We start from the raw sequence: 20,148 nt of genomic DNA on the forward strand, positions 1-20,148 counted from the left end.
TAATGTCTCTCAGCTTCACCATCGGGTGTAGGTTGCGTACTAAAAGTGCCTTGAACCATTAAGGTTTGATTGATTACCCCATTGGAGCATGTGGCCTGATCGTGTTGCTGATTACAAAGATAACACTAATCGTAGTCTACTGCTAAGTTATTCTGAGCAAGGGCAATATCTCTGATAGTATTTAGAGGATCAATATTCAAAGGGGTTGGGTTAAAAGGCTTGAAAGGTCTTTGGTTAAAATTTTGCATTTTTGGTGGATACTGACCTTGAAATTGTTGTTGGGTAGGTTGATTTGAAATTTGATTTTGAGATTGGGATGGCCACCTAGCTGGAATTGCTACTTCTTAATATTTACTAGCTCATTAGCAAAGTTTGCATGAGTTTTCCCATCTTAAGCTGGTCATTTCTTATCTCTTGCAGTTCTTGTGAAGGGTCTACAACTACAAATTCTTGGCTTGGAATAACTAGTAATGGATTAAAAGATGGTACCACTAGCAATTTATTAGGTTGGATATTTGGATATATGGGCATTGGAGGTCTAGGGGTGATTTTACCCACTTGAACAAGAATATTCTCAACTCTTATAGTGATGTCATAACCTTGTGGTAATGAAAAACCCCCCATAGATTGCATCATAACAGAGATATCACTATTTAAGCTTCTCCAATAATAAAGAAAAGCATGGTCTGTTGAAGGCCTTACCAAGTTTGGTATCTTGCTCTATGTTCTTTGAAATCTATAATTAAATTCCATCATCTACTCGTGAGGAGTACGCTTGATGGTTGTGAGTTGCTCAACGGGGGACATAAAATCTAACTTATCTTTGAAGTGCCTTATCAAGACATCTCCCAATGCATCCCATGAATTAATTGAACCCACAACAAGGCTTCAAAACCATTGTAGAGATTTCCCTTTGAATGAGGCTGCAAGCAGCTTCACAACAATGTCTTCCTTAGCGACATATGATGTACATTGCATAATGTTGCAACATCTCTGATATGCTCAAATGTTGTCATTTGGCCTTCTCCGGTGAAGTCTGGTAAACTTTTCAAAGTAGCTAGAGGAATATCATGATGTTGAGCAAAATTTAGTGGAATCTCTTGATTGAAAGGGATGAATTCAAATTACCTTTCCATTGGTACTTGGAAAATTCTCCTTCTTGGAATAGTGATTTGTTTTGCAACAATGACAGGACTTGCTGGTGGAGGAGTAGATCTGGCACTTCTCATATGAACAAGGGTTTCTTGGATTCTTTCGGTTGTTCTACTTCTCCTTCTAGGTGGGGACAACTCTCTCCATTCAAAACTTGTAAACCTACTCCTTGTCTGCACTCTTCTCATAAATCATAGGCACTAATATTTCTTACCATAGTTTAGAGTCGCTAGATGTGTATATTCATTTTACCTTTGAACAAGTTGATTTATTGTTGTACACACCACCAACAACAAGAAAATATAGAGAAAAGGTTGAAAACCACTTTTCTCATCCCACCAGGCATACCAGAATTGTTATCTCTACAAGTTGCGCCTCGATTGGATTCTAAAATTTAGTCGCTTTGAGTAACATGGAAACACTCCTAAGTAGTCAGTGTACCAAGGTTAGGAGTGAATCTATGGGTTATAGGCCAATTCATTATGATGTTTCACCTATTTTCTTCTTTGAACATGAAACTAAACTTGAGAGGGAAAGGGATAAAAGGATTACTTGAAAGTAAATGTTGAAAAGTAAAACTAAGGTGATACACCAAAACACTGAGATGATAATATTGTTGGTTTGATAGGATGAAGCATTTATGAATAGTTAAGGTGAGCACAATATTGACCTCAAAATATTCATACATAAATATTTCACAAGAAGGATATACTTCAGACAAGATGCTAAAGGGAATGTTAACATTCACAGTTCCACAAAACTTGAAAGAAAGCACAACGTCACGACTTGAAACCTATATGAGTACTTTGAAACTCACTTGTAGATAAAGACTGAGACATAGAACTTAGGGATTAAAAATAAATCACAAAAGTTATATCAAATGAGTGCTTTAAACAACAAAATGAGACACAACAAGGGCTTCCAAACTATTCCTTTATTTAAGCTTCAAAGGTAGTTCCACAACATTCACTAAGACTGGTTTGCAAAGTAATCTGCATAAAAATGCTATGAAGGATTCTCAAGAAATCACAACAATACTATTTTTTGCATAAAAACTCCAACCTTCTAGCCCTTTTTCCACATCTTGGGAATCCTTATAAAGAGAAGGATCGCAACAAGCTTCAGATGGGAGGGAACATGTCAAAAGACTATTGGAAGAAAGAATAATAAGATATTTTTAGAATGTTACATTTTACATTTTCTGTATTCGGGTAAATTAAGAAGATAGTTGTGAGATCGACCAGATGGCACTTACTATAGGAGACTTTTAATCATGTAATTCTTCAACTACCTCTACCGACTGAGCCATGACATCTTCAAATGCTTTTAGCATAGTTATTTCTTTTCTAGGGCCATTCAAAAATATATAATTTTATCTTAGCCTCTTTCAGTTTAATCCATTTGAAATCAGATCTTCATACCTCCTTGTTCTAGCTCTGTAATTTGAAACCTGAAATTGTTATTTTTGTCGCCTTCATTCAATCTCTAGCTGAGTACTAAGGAAGAGCCATGTACCACCTCTTGACTAGCTAGACCTGTCTGCATCTTAACTTTTTGTAACCTCGCAACTATCTTTCTTTGTTGACCATGCTGACCTGCGATGTTGCGAACTCTTCATTCTAATCCTTATCATTGCTTTGCAACTCATTAACATCTTAACTCTTTGACTGCCACGACTAAGCAATACACATTACTTGAACATTTTACAGCCTTGTGATCGCTAGTGGTCTATCCATTCATACCTCTGCGATGTTGCGATGTCTGACTTTGCCCTTGTCGCTGCTTCTTAGCTTGTTCCCTAGTTGGCATGAAATGTTTGCGATCTTGCAACCCCCATGAATGTCAACATAGCTTTCACACTGTCACAACTCAAAACTTGACTGCATCCCTAACCCTTCTGACCTCACAAAACCACCAAATTAACTATGACCACACCATCTCAACTCAATGCCTTAACCTTACTATTAACTCTACGATGACACGCTCCATATGTATCACTACTTCACAACCTAGACTAGAGAACAAGCTACAAAGCAATTAAAAGGGCAAAATTAGACATCACAACATAGCAAAGGTATGAATGGATAGACCGCTAGCAGTCGTGAGGCTACAAAATGGTCAAGTAACATGCATTGCTTAGTCGCAACAGTTAAAGAGTTAAGATGTTAAGGAGCTGCAAAGAAACGATAAGGTTTAGAATGAAGAGTTCACAACATTGCGGGTTGGCATGGTCAACAAAGAAAGATAGCTGCAAGGTTGTGAAAAGTTAACATGGAGACAGGTCTAACCAATCAAGAAGTGACACGTGTCTCTTTCTCGGTAGTTAGCTGGAGATTGAATGAAGGTGGTGGAAATAACAATTTCAAGTTTCGAATTGCAGAGCTGGAACAAGGAGGTATGAAGATCTGATTTCGAATGGAGTAAGCTGAAAGTGGTCTAGATAAAATCAGATATTTTTTAACGGCCCTAGAAAAGAAATAAGTGTATTAGAAGCAATTGAAGATGTCATGGCTCAGTCGATAGAGGCAGTTGAAGAATTACATGATTAAAAGCAGTGGAGGACAAACATAACTAGTTAAAAGGCTCTTGTAGTGAGCGCCATCTGGCCGATCTCACAACTATCTTCTTAATTTACCTTAATATAAAAAATGTAGAATGTAACATTCTAAAAATATCTCAGTATTCTTTCTTCCAATAGTCTTTTGACATGTGCCCTCCCATCTGAAGCTTGTTGTAATCCTTCTCTTTATAAGGATTCTCAATATGTGGAAAAAGGGCTAAAAGGTTGGAGTTTTTATGCAAAAAATAGTGTTGTCGTGATTTCTTGAGAATCCTTCATAGAAATTTTCTACAGATTACTTTGCAAACCAGTCTTGGTAAATGTTGTAGAACTACCTTTGAAGCTTAAATAAAAGAACAATTTAGAAACCCTTCTTGTGTCTCATTTTGTTGTTTAAAGCACTGATCTAATATAACTTTTATGATTTATTTTTAATCCCTAAGTTTAGTGTCTCAATCTTTATCTACAAGTGAGGTTCAAAGTATTCATATATGTTGCAAGTCGTGACATTGTGCTTTCTTTCAAGTTATGTAAAACTATGAATGTTATCATTCCTTTTAGCATCTTGTCTGAAGTATATCCTTCTTGTGAGATATTTATGTATGAATTTTCTAGAGGTCAATAGTGTGCTCACCTTAACTGTTCAAAAATGCTTAGTCATGTCAAGCCAGCAATATTCTCATCTTAATGTTTTGGTGTATCACCTCAAGATTACTTTTCAACATTTACTTTTAAGCCATCCTTCTATCCCTTTCTCTCTCAAGTTTGGTTTCATGTTCAAAGAAGCAAATAGGTGAAACATCATAAGGAACCGGCCTATAACTCAAAGATTCACTCCTAACCTTGGTACAATCACTACCTAGGAGTGTTTCCACGTTACTCGAAGTGACTAAATTTTAGAATCTAGTTGAGACACAACTTTTAGAGATAAAAGTCATCCCCACCCTAGTTTTACCTTCACCTTGGAGGGTTTTTGGGCAACCAAATATTTTGTCTGTGTGTTTACATTTCATGGATGTGATGCATAATTGGATCTATTTATTACAACATTTGATTTTACAAGTTATGTTACGCATAAACTAGTTACGAGAAGGTCAATATGGTGAATGCATTAAAGTTGTTAAAAGATTAAATTTTTTATAGATCCTGATTCACCCCCCTTCTTAGTATCTTAGTTTCCCAATTATACTTCCAACAAATATATAATTAATAAAGTTACTTAATTGAAAAATTAAAAAGCAACTCAATAGGAAAATATAATATAAAGTGCTCTTTAGTCAAGTAAGTGATAATTTTAAGTGATAAAGTAACTTAAAATCATAATATAAAGTGAATTTATGTTATATTTTTCAAAAAGTGAGTGTCAAGTTTAAAATATAACATGATATTTTAAATAGGTGATTGCATTTGGAGAGTCCACCTTTTGGGCACTTAAATAATTGTACGTTTTGATTGCCAAGTCCGATTAAGCCCTGAGATTAATTGAGTCAAAGGGAAAACTGAAAGTAAGGGATTGAACAAAATCAAAAGACCAAAAGAAAACAAATGCACACTTAAAAATGTGAAAAGGATGTTGAAGACTTCAAAAATCAGTCATAGGCTTATTAAAATGAAAATGAAAAGGACTTGATGAAAGCCTTTAGTAAAATGACCCATTATACCAATTGGGATTGACTCGTTGATCAAAGTTAGCCAATTAAATAATGAACTATCTCAAAGAAATACAAAACTAAGTTGAAAAAGTTTCTTATTATTGCCTACATTTTTGTTGTGATAAAATATAGGACAATACAATTTTGATCCAACCTTTTTAACATTGGTTACACTTGCATTGCTTTTTTCAATTGTTAATCCCTTTTTATGGGTCACATAGAAACGAACAATCCTACTTACAGTTCTATAATTCAAGTTGTAATTGTTTGTGAATTAGTATTACATAGGTAATACAATCTAGAGATGCTTATATTCATATTTTCACTCAAAATTAATTGTGTAAATCCCTATTTTCTATATTTACCAAATTTGGGACAATCAACATTTTCTTCTTCTATTTATTAGAAATGTAGTTAGTATTTTAAAATTATTGTATAGTAATAATTGAAAGACTCTCATACTCATATTCTCACTACTTACAAGTTGAGCAAGCAACCTCTACATCTATTTATTTATTGAAATTGCAATTGAGTGTAATTTAATATAAATGTTTCTTCATGGTACAAGACGATAGTGAAAATTATTAGAGAAATACTCATATTCATTTAAAATGCAAAAACATTCCTCGTTACTTATTTTTGAATCATGGAAATCTTATAAGTTTAATTGAACAACCCTTGCTTTTTTCTATTTAAAATTCAGAACCAAAAAATTGTAAAACTTTTAGAGCAACGTTTACTAAGAAAGTCTTTAATGAAGATTTTCCATAACTTTTACTTAGCCACATGTAATCTAAAGTTACTTTTAAATTTGTCCATGCCTTTCTTTAGTAAAGATTCAACAAAACTCACAATTCAAGCTCAAAATAGAACACAAAAAGCACACACATTACAATCAACATTGCAAATTAACAAGTCAGCCTCTATTAATGATTCTAGACAAACAAAGAACATGACCTATAGTTGAAGCAGAGAATTTGGCAAGGTCCTATTGGTAGTTGTAGAGGAAGCTGATGACAAGCAAAGTGTGGTAATGACCTCAAGCTCTTGACGCTAACACACACAAAAAGATTGTTAGAAGAAGAACCCTAAATCTAAAATTGTAAACAATAGATATGTTAAAAGAAAACAACTATACAAAATGTTGTGCAATGAAATGGAATAGCAAAGCATTGGAGTTAATATACAAAATCAGGCAGATAAATGGCAATAGGATAGAAAAACATTGTGGGCAAAATACATAAAATGGGTATGGGCTTCTCAAGCTAATGATTCAAAGGAGTTTGAAAGTATGGGCCGAGATAACAAGGGACTTTGAAATTTTTTGTTCCCTTTAAGGATTTAATGCTATAAAATCTAAAATGAAAGAACCCTATAATATAAAAATGTAAAAAATGTAGAAATCTCGATGTACCTATAAAGAACGATAAAATTGTAAAGACTGATGAACTTGTAAAGAACAAAAAACCTGTAAGAATGACAAATGAACAACAAATCTGCAAAGATTTTTTTAAAAAAAAACCCACAAATAGAAATCAAATAGGGAAAGGGCAACCAAAATAAAACAACAAAAGGTAGCAATGATAGGTCCTTCCTCCACGTAGATGCAAAACAAAAAAACTTTTGCACATACATGAGAAAAATGTAGAGCAAAATTCCTCCAGCCTGACATAAATGAGAATGACCCAAAGTTGAGTGCCAATATTCTCATGGACCCAAAAATTTATCATTTCTAAAAAGTAATTTTTTAATAGGAATTGACAATTTCAATTTCACCTATTTAAGTGGAATTGCAAATGCTTATGTTGGGGCCAAAATGGGAATACAAATTCCCAATTTTGATTTGGTACACCCAAATTGAGCATTTGAAAATATGAGAATTTGTAGACCTCTATTCCTATTCAATTCCACCACCAAACGAGCTCTATATTCTTTAAAATATTATTTAAATTATAATTTACTATAAGCAAAACTATTGCATAAACATTACATTAATTGAAATTATTGAATCCAATGACTTAATTTTTACATAAGAAACCATCTTATAACTTTTCAAACATTGTACAAAAGCCTCATCCACAATTCAAATAACTTCAACTATCTAAATAATAATAATATTAATCAAACTCATAAACTAACCCTAAATTTAAAGATGTAATCCCTCGCTCGCATATCCTTGGAACAAGGATAGATAAAAGTCAAACAACTTTTTTTTTAACAAGTATGGAAGCACACAACAACCAATATAAAGATCACAAAGCTCACAACAAAAGACTAACCAAACAACCAAACACCAAAGATCTCCAAGCATCACCACTGACCAAAACATAAACAATAAAACAACAGAGACCAACCAGGGTCTCACACACGATGAGGGTGCAAAGGAAGCACAACTCAACTACTAAACACCATACTAAAAGACAAATATTGACTCCTGAAAATTGCTGAAAATTGGTTAAGTCTGAAATCTTGAAGCCCTAAAATTTGACTAAGTTTGAATTTCTAAAGCCCTGAAATTTCCTAAATTTTTTATCTTAACTCGTAGAGGTCTGGAACCTATCTCAAAAGACTCATCACATATATTAAAATATATCTTAAGTATAAGTTGAAATATACTTAAGTGATATATTTTAAATGCTATAGGAAATCTGTTTTGAACTAGGAAGGTGTAAAACATAACAAGGTGTCCAAAACCAACCTTCGAAATTTCCCTTGCCAAGCCTAGATACCCTCTAAATAATAATAATAATATTAATAAAACCCATAAGCTAACCCTACATTTAAATTTTATCATTAAGCCGATAGGCTTATATGTAGGAGCTTTGCTCTCGATTTTTGTAAATTTTTGCCAGAAAATTGTCAGCCCTTCTCGTTTTTATATTTTTCTGATATGTTCAATCATAATAAAACTTACTATTTTGTTTTCCACTTTTTAAATGTCACACTATACTCTATATTTCTAATTTTGTTTCCAATTTCTTTTTTTTCTCCTAATCTCATGGATTTTAATTAGCTTTTATTTATAAAAAATAAATTGTTTCCTTCAAAAATTTGTGATTTCACCAAGAGTTAGATTTGACATTTGTTGTAAGTATTTTAGAATTTCTTCTCAATTTAACTTTTACCATGGAAATTAAAGAGGCAAAAAAATATTGCAAACACATAAACCATTTTCATGGCAATTATTTTAGGATAATTGAAAAATATAAATAATATTTTGATATGTGAACTCATATATTTATTCTCATTATTATTTTCATTAGTTTCTAAAGTGAACAATCTAAATGAATTAATTAAGGAGATAAGAAATATTGCTTTTCATAAATTAAAATTTATTATAAATAAAATTTCTATCTAAATTAAAATATATTAATATGCTAATTTTTCTTCTATTTTACAAAATTTTAACAAAAAATTACATTCATATTTATTTCTAAAAAAGTAATAGTTTATTACCAAAACTTTAGTAGAACATAAAATAAAACAAAATATAAATATATAAAAAATACTTACTAATTGTACTCATTTTTCTAATCTTATTTTTCATTTCTAATATATTTACTAAACCTCTAATTCTGATAAAAATAAATATAGTAAGCAAATGAACGTTTTCTTCTTAGATGATTGAAAATTCAACTCTTAAATTACAACCAACATATCTATATAAGTTATATTGTATTCTATTTGAAGGGTGTTCTATTTGAAAACATGTATCACAATGTTATAATAACATATTCATTTGAGATATAGGTTTAAGAATAGTGCAAAAATATAAAAATTATTTTGGTAGGGAACATATAAAGTTATTCGCATTATTATTTTAATTATTTTCAAAAGTAAACAATATAAATGAATTAATTGATAAGGTAGGGAAATTGCTTTAACATATTCATAAATTAAAATTTAATATAAATTAAATTATTATCTAAATTAAATTATACATGATACGCATATATTATTTTTCTTTTACTATAAAAAAATTTAACAACACATTTTATACATATTTATTTCTTAAAAAATTAATAGAACTTATTACCAAAACTTTAGTAGAACTTTAATAGAACATAAGGTTGGATAAAAAATTAATTATAACAAAATATTTAAATAAATAAAAACCACTTTTTTATATCTAATATTTTACTAAACCTCTAATTCTAATAAAAACATATTTTTAAAAAATGCATTTAATAAGTATGTTTTCTTATTAGATGATCTAATTTCAATTCTATAATTACAACCAACATATGTATATAAGCTATATTGAAGTCTACCTTATTTTTTAAAATGTTAATAATTTTATTACTATTATAATTTTTTTTTTGATCGGTAAGAAATCGAAGTCAAGATTAATTATTATGTGTTGTAATTAATTATTATTATAATTTATTAAGTGTGATTGCGAGTAGATTTGAACCCAAGACCTCTTCGATAAGAGGCTCACAATTTACCATTGTGTTGTAGGCTCTTGCCTTATTACTATTATAATTAAACATTTATGTGAATAAATAAAATAAAATATTATTCTTAATTAAAAATAGTTATTAATAACAAATCATAGGATTTTATGTTTAACTTATTAATAGTCTATTTATTATTTAACAATTTTAAAGACGTAACATGTATATAGGAGCCAACATTTCTTGGAGGGCTAAAATTCTTATTGCTCAGCTGAGAACCAACTCTCACCAACTTCATTGTGAGACCGGACGTTGGAAGAGGCCAAAGGAGGCATGGGAAGAAAGAATTTGCAGATTCTGCAATTCTGGGAAAGTGGAAATTGAACAACACTTTATTTTACAATGTGAAGCCTACAAGAGTAGTACAGATAAATTTGCGGACACTATATGTGACAGTTCTTGGCATAACTTATTCAACGAAGAGTACATTGAGCAATTGGGTGGACTCATCATCATCCTACACAAGCAACGAACATTGTTACTTTTATCTGCTTGAGTTGTCTTGCTGTCCCATAGGCTATTTTTAGCCTCGTGGACGTTAAATTTTTATCTATCTATCTATCTATATTTGTATGAACTTATTGTTGCATGTAACTGCTAGTTTAATTATAGATAGATAGATAGATAAAATTTAAATTGGCATGGTGCAGGTAAAACATCTGAAAGCCCTAGGCAACAAAAAAGCGTTGGGAAACGATCAACGGCTGTAGAGGTTTGAATCATCTCGCCTTTTCTATTTATGTGATTTGTGCCATTGATTTTGCAAATTTGCTCGTTCGATTCAAAAGGGAAAACATCCAAGCAAAAGGAAAAAAGTCGTCTTGGCCTGAACATTTGTATACGACAATTGGTTTCGCAGGGCATTTACGGGCGTGTATCTTTTGAAAGCTTTGGTGGAACGCGAGCTTTCAGGTTTATTTTTCTTAGGATGACAGCTATTTTCCCTTCACAGCTTATGGGAATTTCGTGTTTTCATTGCAGAGTAAGGGGAATAAATAGTTTCGATGTTAGGATTTACGAGCTACTTACGCGCCTCGTTCCGTTCAATGTCAATGCAGGCACTCCGTCATACTTACACGCTCAGCATGTCTACCAGTGTAGGGCCTCTATTTTATTCTGTACTTTTTCCATAACTTGTTTCCCCCTGTTTCGATATTGGGGAAAGCAAAAACGTTCCACAATAAACACTCCATTTAATTAGATCTTTCATAGCTGCTATTAGTGAAAGGAATGACTGTTCTATGAGCGGAATATAACGAATTCAATTCCAAGTTTTGTATGCTATTTTCTTAAACGTGTTCAAAACTCAAATCTTGTTTCTTACCATCCGCTTTAGTGTTTTGACATTAACTCGATTTAATAATTAAATCTAGTTGGATCATAACTCGATTTAACAGTATTACATCTAGTTTGAACTTAACTCGATTTAACAATATTAATATTACAAACCTCTAGCATTTTATAGTGGAAAAAGTCCTCTGATTCTTTTGCTTATTTAATCTTAGCTACCACAAGGAGATGAGTATTTTGAATCTTCTCTGTTGTTCAGGAAACCTTTGATTCTGTAGTTAAGGATATTTCAGAAACACGGATTGACCATGGAGTTGATAGTCCAAATGCAAATAATGATTCAAGAAGCAACGAGAGAAAAGACGATGTCAAGGGAGAGAAGAAAAACAAACCAAAAAAGGTTCCAAAGGAGAAAAATGAAGTTCAGAAGCCTATAGGCGAGAACAAATTCTCTCTTAATTTAGATAATTGTTTTCTGTAGCTTTGTAGCATTTATTCTTGTTTAGATTATTAGACTATCACTAAACACATTTGCTGGAATGAATAAATTTGGATTATAAACACTGTACCTTTGGCTCTTTTTGCAGCAAAAAAGAAGGAAGTGAAGAAAGATACGGGTTTGGGGCTTTCGGCTAAAAAAGATGAAAACTTTGGAGATTGGTATTCTGAGGTATTTTAACCGTTTTCAGAAGTTACTGTTAATTTGTACACAGCGGTCGTTCTCAGAACCAAGCAAAAATGATTTCACCTAATATTAGAAATGGCCTCTGAACATGTCTACCGGATCAACGGCTTTTTTTATTTGGTCTCTAGCTGGTAGCTTTAGCTGGCTCATATTTCTTCTTATTTTACTGAGCCTTTTGTTCCTCTCAATATTTGTGATACACTAGCTGACTTTTATGTTATTTTGGCAATCCCATTTTCTCTATGTTGCATTAATATTTTTTTTTGTTAGTGCAGGTCGTTGTTCAAGGTGAAATGATTGAATATTACGATGTGTCTGGTTGCTACATCCTAAGACCCTGGTCTTATTCTATATGGGACTCCTTAAAAGTATGCATCTCATTTCAATTTTTAATAATTGGTAATTACAACTGATATAAATATGCTTTTCATGGTTAATAAACTTTATTTCCAGTGTGGGTTCAGGTATGCTGGTACAACATAAATATTGGGTTGGGTACATTTTGGGCACGTCTGTATAACAGAAATATATAAAAATCTTCATTGTGTACATATTTTAGCCCCAAAATGGGACTTTAAGTTCAGATAAGAACATATATACATGTTTAAAGTGGTTTGGAGCTGAAATTTACAGGCAGGATCAGTTTGGCTGGTCAACCTATGAAGGCCAAAAAGCAAAACAAACAAATGTGAAAAAAATCAAAACGGACTGTATCCATACCCAATTCTGAAACCAAAGCAGGGTGCTTTTCCCTTGATACCAGCAAGAGAGTTAGCCAACATTAACAATTTGTAGCAAAGAAAGCCAATCTATTAACTAAGTTGATACTGTATGAAGTGATTGTTCTAATAGGGTCTTTCAGAAATGGGCAAGCTGCCCCGAAAGAATTTGCAAGAAACGAAAATCTGAAAAGCAAGAGCTTTGCAGAGAAAAAAACCATAGATAGATAGATAGATAAAATTTTAACGTCCACGAGGCCAAAAATAGCCTATGGGACAGCATTATCATATCATAGATAATTATAGATAAAATAGATAATTATTTCATATCATCATTGATGAAATCTATGAAATCTATGATTATCATTAAGTGTTAAAGTCTTCCATCACAGTCTGAATTATCAGCGATCTAAACAAGGATATCGAACTTATACTGCCACTAAGTTAAAGGGAGGGCCTCAGTTAAAGGGAGGGTTTAAAAACCCATTGATGACAGATTACACATCTTTGTAGAATACAGTCCTGGGAGCTAGCTAGTTATCTGAAACAGAATAAGGGAACTAGGTGGCCAATGTGGCTGCCTACTGGCCTACTCATGTAATGCAATGCCCACATATCTTGAGAAAAATATTACTGCCATTAAGAGTCAATTATTTCAATCAAGGAGCCCAAACTCTTGATAGCTAATTGCTAGTCACATTTCCTTAAGATTTTGTTGTCTCTCCTAATACGAGGAAGATGGTTGAGCTCTTGAAGTCTGTTCTATGCATGAATTTTTATTTCCCTTGACTTCAACCTTCAAAATTTTGCAGATGGCATCAATATTCTTTCCCTGCAACTTTTTTCTGTAGCATTCACTTTGTTTGACTTCCACATTTTCTCAATGGACTTCATGATAACAAACTCTGACTGTTGCATTGAATCACGGATTGTACATGTCTCGCTAGCTCCAAATAGAACATTTTTCATCTCACTAATTTGTGTAACATTCAAAGTATTTAGTCTTGGAGTGGACTGACCTAGAACATGCAGACCTAGAAACAAAGTCAACTGAAGCAGCAGTCCTTGCTGAACCTAGATTTAAGCTCAGAACAGGTTTAGGATTGAGAAGTTAACAACTTTTCAGCATTAGTTCCTTCAACATTTAAAAAAAAATTCCATTGCCTGCTCTACAGCATCTTGATGCTTATATCCATATTGATGCCTTTGTCAAAGATGAATAAACTTCAAATCCAAACAATTTGTCATCTTTCTGCTCCACTCTACAATGGTACGCCCAGAACATTGTTGTCCCATTTCTAATTATTAGCTTTTAGGGTTGCAGGCCTTATCTTGCGTTAGCTGATTCTCTGTCATCAAATTCCATGGTAGAGCAGTTGACCCATAGCATTCTTTAAACTAGACAGCGACTTAATGTACCATGCATAATTTGCCACATATAAACATTTAGAAACTATCATGTTAATATGGAACCCATGAAATGCTACAACTTCGAATGTTGGCCACATCTAGATATGAAGAGGTGAACCATCTTTTTTAATAACTTGTAGAGATATAAATGTACTTGCAATTGAAGTACTAAGAATTTGAAATTTGGGTACATCTAAATACGAAGAAGTGAACCAATAACTTTTTTTAATAACTCCTACAGATGTGAACCTACTTGGAAACATCTTGGCTGTTATATTTATAAAATAAAACTCGAATATAAGCATAGAAATTGTACATCTCTAGCAGATGTCACTGGCCATGGGTTGGGAAATACAATTTTGTTGCTATATCACTTAGATAAGACTGATCTCATTGACCATGGACGGTGATATTGGTATCTTTTTGTGTTGATCTAGTGCATTTTCACATATTGTAACACCCTTGATATTGCAGTTTAACGTTCTATCTTTGGTGCTTTAATGAATTTGGAAATGAAACTAACAATATAGCTTAAATTAGGTCCAGTGGTTGTAAGCTATATTAGGTTCCCCACTGGTTGCCTTGTTTTTTCTTCTATGATCATTTACATTTGTCCTTGACTTTGGTTGTAAATGTTTGTTGGAATCCCTCTATCTCACTGCTATTACCAAATTATTTCTTCCACTTGTCCTATTGTACAAGCTTAGTGCACAACTCTTCAATGTTGTATAAGTAAAACTTTAAATGGAATAGATTGCATTGATAATACACACACTTAAATAGAGTTTTACAAACACTAAAAGTAGAGTGAACTAACAAGCAAGACTGTCTAAATAAAGACAACATCTAAAAATAGACCTAATTAAGAAAACTAAAAATGTGCCTAAATGGCTGTTAACTAAGGTTCTAGAAAGGAGCTAAATATAGCAAGAGCCTAGGATACAGAAAATAATCTAATAAAAATAAGGTGAAGAAAGATTTCAATATGAACTCAAATTGAATATTAATGCAAATATGACAATAAAGATGAACCCTTAATAAAGTGATTGTAGAATTAAAACAAGAACTAGAAAGCCATTTCACATAAAACATGAATTTTGCATGGAGAAACCCTCCCAGGAAAAAAAACTCCACCACATGAAAAGGCAAGTACATTACTAATCCAATGAAGAATACAACAATGATCTCTTCTTTGTAGACTTGTGTAGAAATCTAGCAGCACTTTGTTGCCCTAGAAATTGAACAAGACAAATGAATAATTCTAGCTCATCACCCAAATTTATAGGAATTTGTGAGGATGACCATTGTGGTATCATAAAACCACAGGGAATAAAACCACATAGAAAAGCCTCACACCCACCCCCCAAAATACTCTCCTACAGATGCTCTTTTAGCTTTATAAAGCATCTCTCTTGCATGTCCACCTGTGTAAGAATCTACTATAAACTGTCATAAGTGTTTTCATAGAATCTTATGATAGCTGTCATAATGGCCATAGATGCTCTTACAACAACCCCTAACTAGTGTACAAACACTTAAAAATAGAAAAATTCAAGAGGGGACACCTAACTATTTTGTCTTTTTCCTAAATTACAAAAGATAAATGTAACTTTGCTATTACCTAGTCTCCTTCATCTCTGTTGGTTAAATGATTCAACCTTTATGGGTAAATTACAAAAGATACCAGAAAAATAATAAATTAGAGATTTACAAAGTTAATGGCACCTAAATCCTAATGTTCTCCCATTTGACATCATACATTGTAAATTACCCCATAGAGTTTCCAAGTATGAATCAAGTATAGTGAGCAAGGCGTATGGCCTTTTTGCACCAAGAGAACTTATCTTGGTCATTGGCTTTATGAGAGAATTTGCAAAATTATCCGAGGATCAACTTTTTCAATAAAAGTCATTGTTAGAAAGTAAAGTCCACCAAGATAATTGAGAGGGGGGAGGGGTGAATCAGCTATCAAATCAATACAATTTTTATCAACCTTATTAAATCTTAAACATGTGATCAATACCAATAGCAACTATAAGAAGATACACATTGGATATGTTAACTAGGGAAACCCTTGATCAGAGGGAAAATCCCGGTGGGGATGATACCTACAAAATGATGTACTAATAAATATATTCCTTGTAAGAGGATGGACTTTGTTAGGAGTCAATGAATTACATTTAGTACATATTAGTCCTTGTTAGGAGACTTTGAATCCATGTGAGGAGATTTCAACCCTGTTAGGAGTTGTGCCAACCTTGTTAGGAGTTGTAGAAGGCAGATGGACCCACTGTCCAAATAGCTTCAAGGGCAAGACCACCGAACTCACTGTCCAATTGGCTTCTGTATTATTCCTTTCAGAGTAATAGAAATACAATTAATCTCAGCAACTCAAATTCTTGCTTTGTCCCCTTACCGTGCCTCTTCTGCACCAAAACACTTTTTAGATCTCAATACCAAATTTGCAAATTTGCATCACAATAATCCTTGTGATCGCTTACTTGCATTATACTTCGCATTCACATACACTTGATCAACTTGCTTGCACACTTCATCACAAGGAAAATAACTTTCCCTTATACTAGTCCTCAAAATAATTCATTGACTTGGTCTTGAGGCTTTTCAAATTATAATTACAATAGGACCTCATTAAGATAACACCCTACATTACATCCTTTCATAACTACATAATACTATTGGCTTACAATAATTACAACTTCTCACACGTGCGGCCTTGAACTCTGTGCTCTCGCTGATGTCATCATTAGGATGTCTTCTTCCTTTGTCTAACTTCGCTTAACCAGATTCTATCCTTGTTAAAAGATATAATCCAATTACCTGAAATTGCTTGCTAGGAACCTTGTCTGCAAATTGTCTTTTGTAGATCTTAAACAATTGCTACCAGTCTTTGACTTTTTGCACGTGCTCTTAGCTATTGAATCAGGACACTCTGAAGAACATATCCCCAACCGTGCTTGACTTCATCTTCAAAACTCGACCTAAAATACCATCTGCTACTCTGCTAGTGTTCTTAGTATGTTGACATCAATGACAAACATAGTCATGAATGCAACACACAATCATGCTGTCAATCTCTCCAATGCTTCATGAATGCTAGGATACTCTCCCATAGGAATAATGTTAGTATTCATACTAACAATCTCCCCCTTTGGCATTGATGGCAACATAGATGAAAAACATCTAAGTCCACTAATTGATATTGTTTTGTTGCTACTGTAGCTCTTTATCTTTTCAAGTCCTCTTCATCAGTCAAATTTGAATCTCTTAGGAACAACTGCTGCTCCCACTGATATACTTCTCCCCCATTTTATAGGCTCATCTTTCTCATGTACTTTCCCTTATTTATATCAATCTCTTCTTTAGAACTCTCCCCTATTCTTAGAAGATGTTTTTCATGCACTCACTTATCCTCCATTGATATCAATGACAAAGACAAAGGCATCGTTATGTCAATCTGCTTCTCAATGCCTTCACTTAGTTCAAGCATCCAAAGACACTGTTCAATATCAATTAGCAAGAGTCCTTTATGACTCTGTTCAAACACTGATATTCCCCCATAGAGGAAGCATCAATATTCAGTCCAGATTAATAATAGTGCTCTATACCATTGGACTGAGGCAATCTCTGTATCATCTACTCTGAAGCAGGTAGGGGCATAACCCCAAGCATACCCTCTCAGATACTCAAATGTATCTTTAGGCAAAGGCTTTGTAAATATATCCACAATTTGCTCCTTTGTATTAACATACTCCAATCTGATTTCTTTTTTTGCAACTTTCTCTCTCAAAACATGATACACATGATTCTTGGACATACTCACTGTATTTGTGTTATCACAATTTATGGTAATAGGTTCTGAAATTTTTTATCCTAATATCCTTCAACATCTATTTCATCCACATGATTCGATTGCAATTGTTTGCTACTACTACATACTCTACTTCTACTGTATTGTGTGAAATATAATCTTGTTTCTTGCTTAGCCAAGAAACAAATCTTCCCTTTAGGAAAAATGCCCCACCAGTTGTACTCTTTTTGACATCCATACTGCTTGTCCAATCCACATCAGTAAATGCACATAGAGCAAAGTCATTTGATCTGTCATACCACAACACAAAATCAGGTGTACCCCTTCAAATATCTGAAAATTCTCTTTACTGCTGCATAATGTGCTTCCTTAGGACCAACTTGAAATCTTGCTACAATGCCAACTTCAATAGCTATGTCTGGTCTTGTATGAGTCAAATATTGCAAACCTTCAATCATGGATCTGTACTTTTGCTCAACAGTAGGTGTCTCATCTTTGCTAGATAACTTGTGACCAATTATCATAGGTGTACCAACAGGCTTACAACTATCCAAACCAAATATCTCCAATAAGTCTTTCAAATACTTAGTTTGAGAAATGAAAATATCGTCACTACTCTGCACAATTTGCAAACCCAAGAAATATTTCATCTCACCAATCATGCTCATGTAATAATCCTTCTTAAATTGGGTCAAAATATTAGCACTAGTGCTGATTGTATTTTTGTCAAACAATTGGTGAATGGTTTTCTGTATTAACTAGGAAGCCATTTAAATATACCACTTCTCATACATGCATGCCAAGGTCGAAGATAGTTGAATGAGATGGAACTCAAATACAAATCAAAATTTAGAACAACAATATTATATAGGCATTCTGTTCGCAAATCTATTTGAAAGTATGATAGAGATAATAAATTGGGTTCAATCTCTATATTTGGAAAGGTGATTACAGTCCCAATAATACCAAACAAGAAATGAAGAACCTGGAGTTAGTCGCTGATACTGATCTGCCTCTGTGATTTGATGCAGGGGAGCTATTGCGGCCTGTATTCACAATGTTTAAATGAAAATTTGGTACCACCTTCCCTTGACGTTGAACAATAGATAGTGCTACTTCCAACTACCCAGATTCGTGTTCTTTTGTTGCTAATGATGGAATCCTCGTGCTCAACAAGTCTTTAGTTGCAGACCCGATACCACCAGTTCTAAGAGTTCTGTCTGTTTCAGTTGATCTTGCGGAAGTTCATGACTTGTTTGTGTGATACTCTTTGAAGTCTTAGGCGACTAGCAACCAACACTGCTACCTAGATACTGTTCCAACAAACACTTGCATACACGTCACTGCTGGAGATGTTCATTCACGTATTTCCTGTGAGGTGATTCTTGAATATTGCTCAACTCATTCCCTTATACATGGGTTCCACTGTTACAAATGTGATATTGGGAGAGGCACTGAGAGGTTCAACAATTCTAACCCATGTAATGTACTTACATTGAGGCAATCTTACTACTATAGGGAAAACGTTCAGCTATTCTGCCCTCCGTCCAAGGAATAATCAAATCAATGGCATTTATTGCTTGCAATTCTCAAATACTGACTTGTGTGTCCCTTACCATCTAGAGAACTCCACTTATTGCCAACTTCAAAGATAATTAATTGAATTCTAGTACTGATATAAAAATGTGAGTGCCAAGTTTGCTTCTAGCATCACTGTTTTTTCCTCAAGAGTTTTTGTTCTTAGGAAATATCCAGTCACATCTAAGCGACTTTATTGGATTTGTGTTTTATAACATATATTCGTTGTGTCTTTCCCAAGACTGAGCCTCTTATTTATAACCTCGAAGTGAGGGAAGAGTGTTGGAACAAGAGATGTGGGATAAAACACCAATTCATCTTCTAGTCACTTAAGTCACTTAATAAAGTGACTGTCTTAATAAAACATAAAGTAACTTTATTAAAGTACTTTAATACATTAAATGATGAACATAAGACAAAAATCTTCCCTTGTGACTGGCAGGCATCCTTACTGGTAATGCCGTTAATCTATCCGGATGTGGAGATAGATTAACCAGGCGCCAAAAGAACTAGCGTGAAAGAGGGGACATGACAGCTCATTTCAAATTCCTTTTTCATTTCATTAGCAGATTTGTCATTCGCTTCATCATCACCTCCAAAGATTATGTCATCCGCAAATATCATAATAATCAACAAATCATTCTCAATTTCTTTCAAATATAGATTACTATTTTAGTACCTTTAGCACATCCCAATTTTGCCAAATACTTGGCCAACCTTGCATACCAGGCTCTAGCTGCTTGCTTTAATCCATACAGTGCTTTCTTCAACTTGCATACCATACAATGCTCAATGTAGACTTCTTTAAGTTTTCCA

General features: G+C 33.4%; 1 protein-coding gene across 3 annotated transcripts in view; it reads left to right on the plus strand.

The window, feature by feature from the left end:
* Window positions 1–10,470: 10,470 nt before the first annotated feature.
* Window positions 10,471–20,148, plus strand: part of LOC149535081 (Class II aaRS and biotin synthetases superfamily protein) — a 152,878-nt gene continuing 143,200 nt past the window's right edge. Inside the window, exons 1-6 of one of the 3 annotated variants that reach the window (XM_089807314.1) lie at window positions 10,471–10,533; window positions 10,681–10,733; window positions 10,880–10,918; window positions 11,371–11,548; window positions 11,699–11,781; window positions 12,072–12,164. In XM_089807314.1, coding sequence (XP_089663440.1) covers window positions 10,907–10,918; window positions 11,371–11,548; window positions 11,699–11,781; window positions 12,072–12,164 — 366 coding nt within the window. In that variant the 5' untranslated portion in view covers window positions 10,471–10,533; window positions 10,681–10,733; window positions 10,880–10,906. Of the gene's footprint in view, window positions 10,534–10,585; window positions 10,734–10,810; window positions 10,919–11,370; window positions 11,549–11,698; window positions 11,782–12,071; window positions 12,165–20,148 lie in introns of those variants that run through there. The other 2 variants (XM_089807313.1, XM_089807312.1) reach the window with 2 other exon arrangements.

The sequence above is a fragment of the Cupressus sempervirens genome, chromosome 10 (genome assembly GCF_028749045.1).
Source record: "Cupressus sempervirens isolate cs-2001-9-10 chromosome 10, ASM2874904v1, whole genome shotgun sequence".
Lineage (NCBI taxonomy): Eukaryota > Viridiplantae > Streptophyta > Pinopsida > Cupressales > Cupressaceae > Cupressus > Cupressus sempervirens.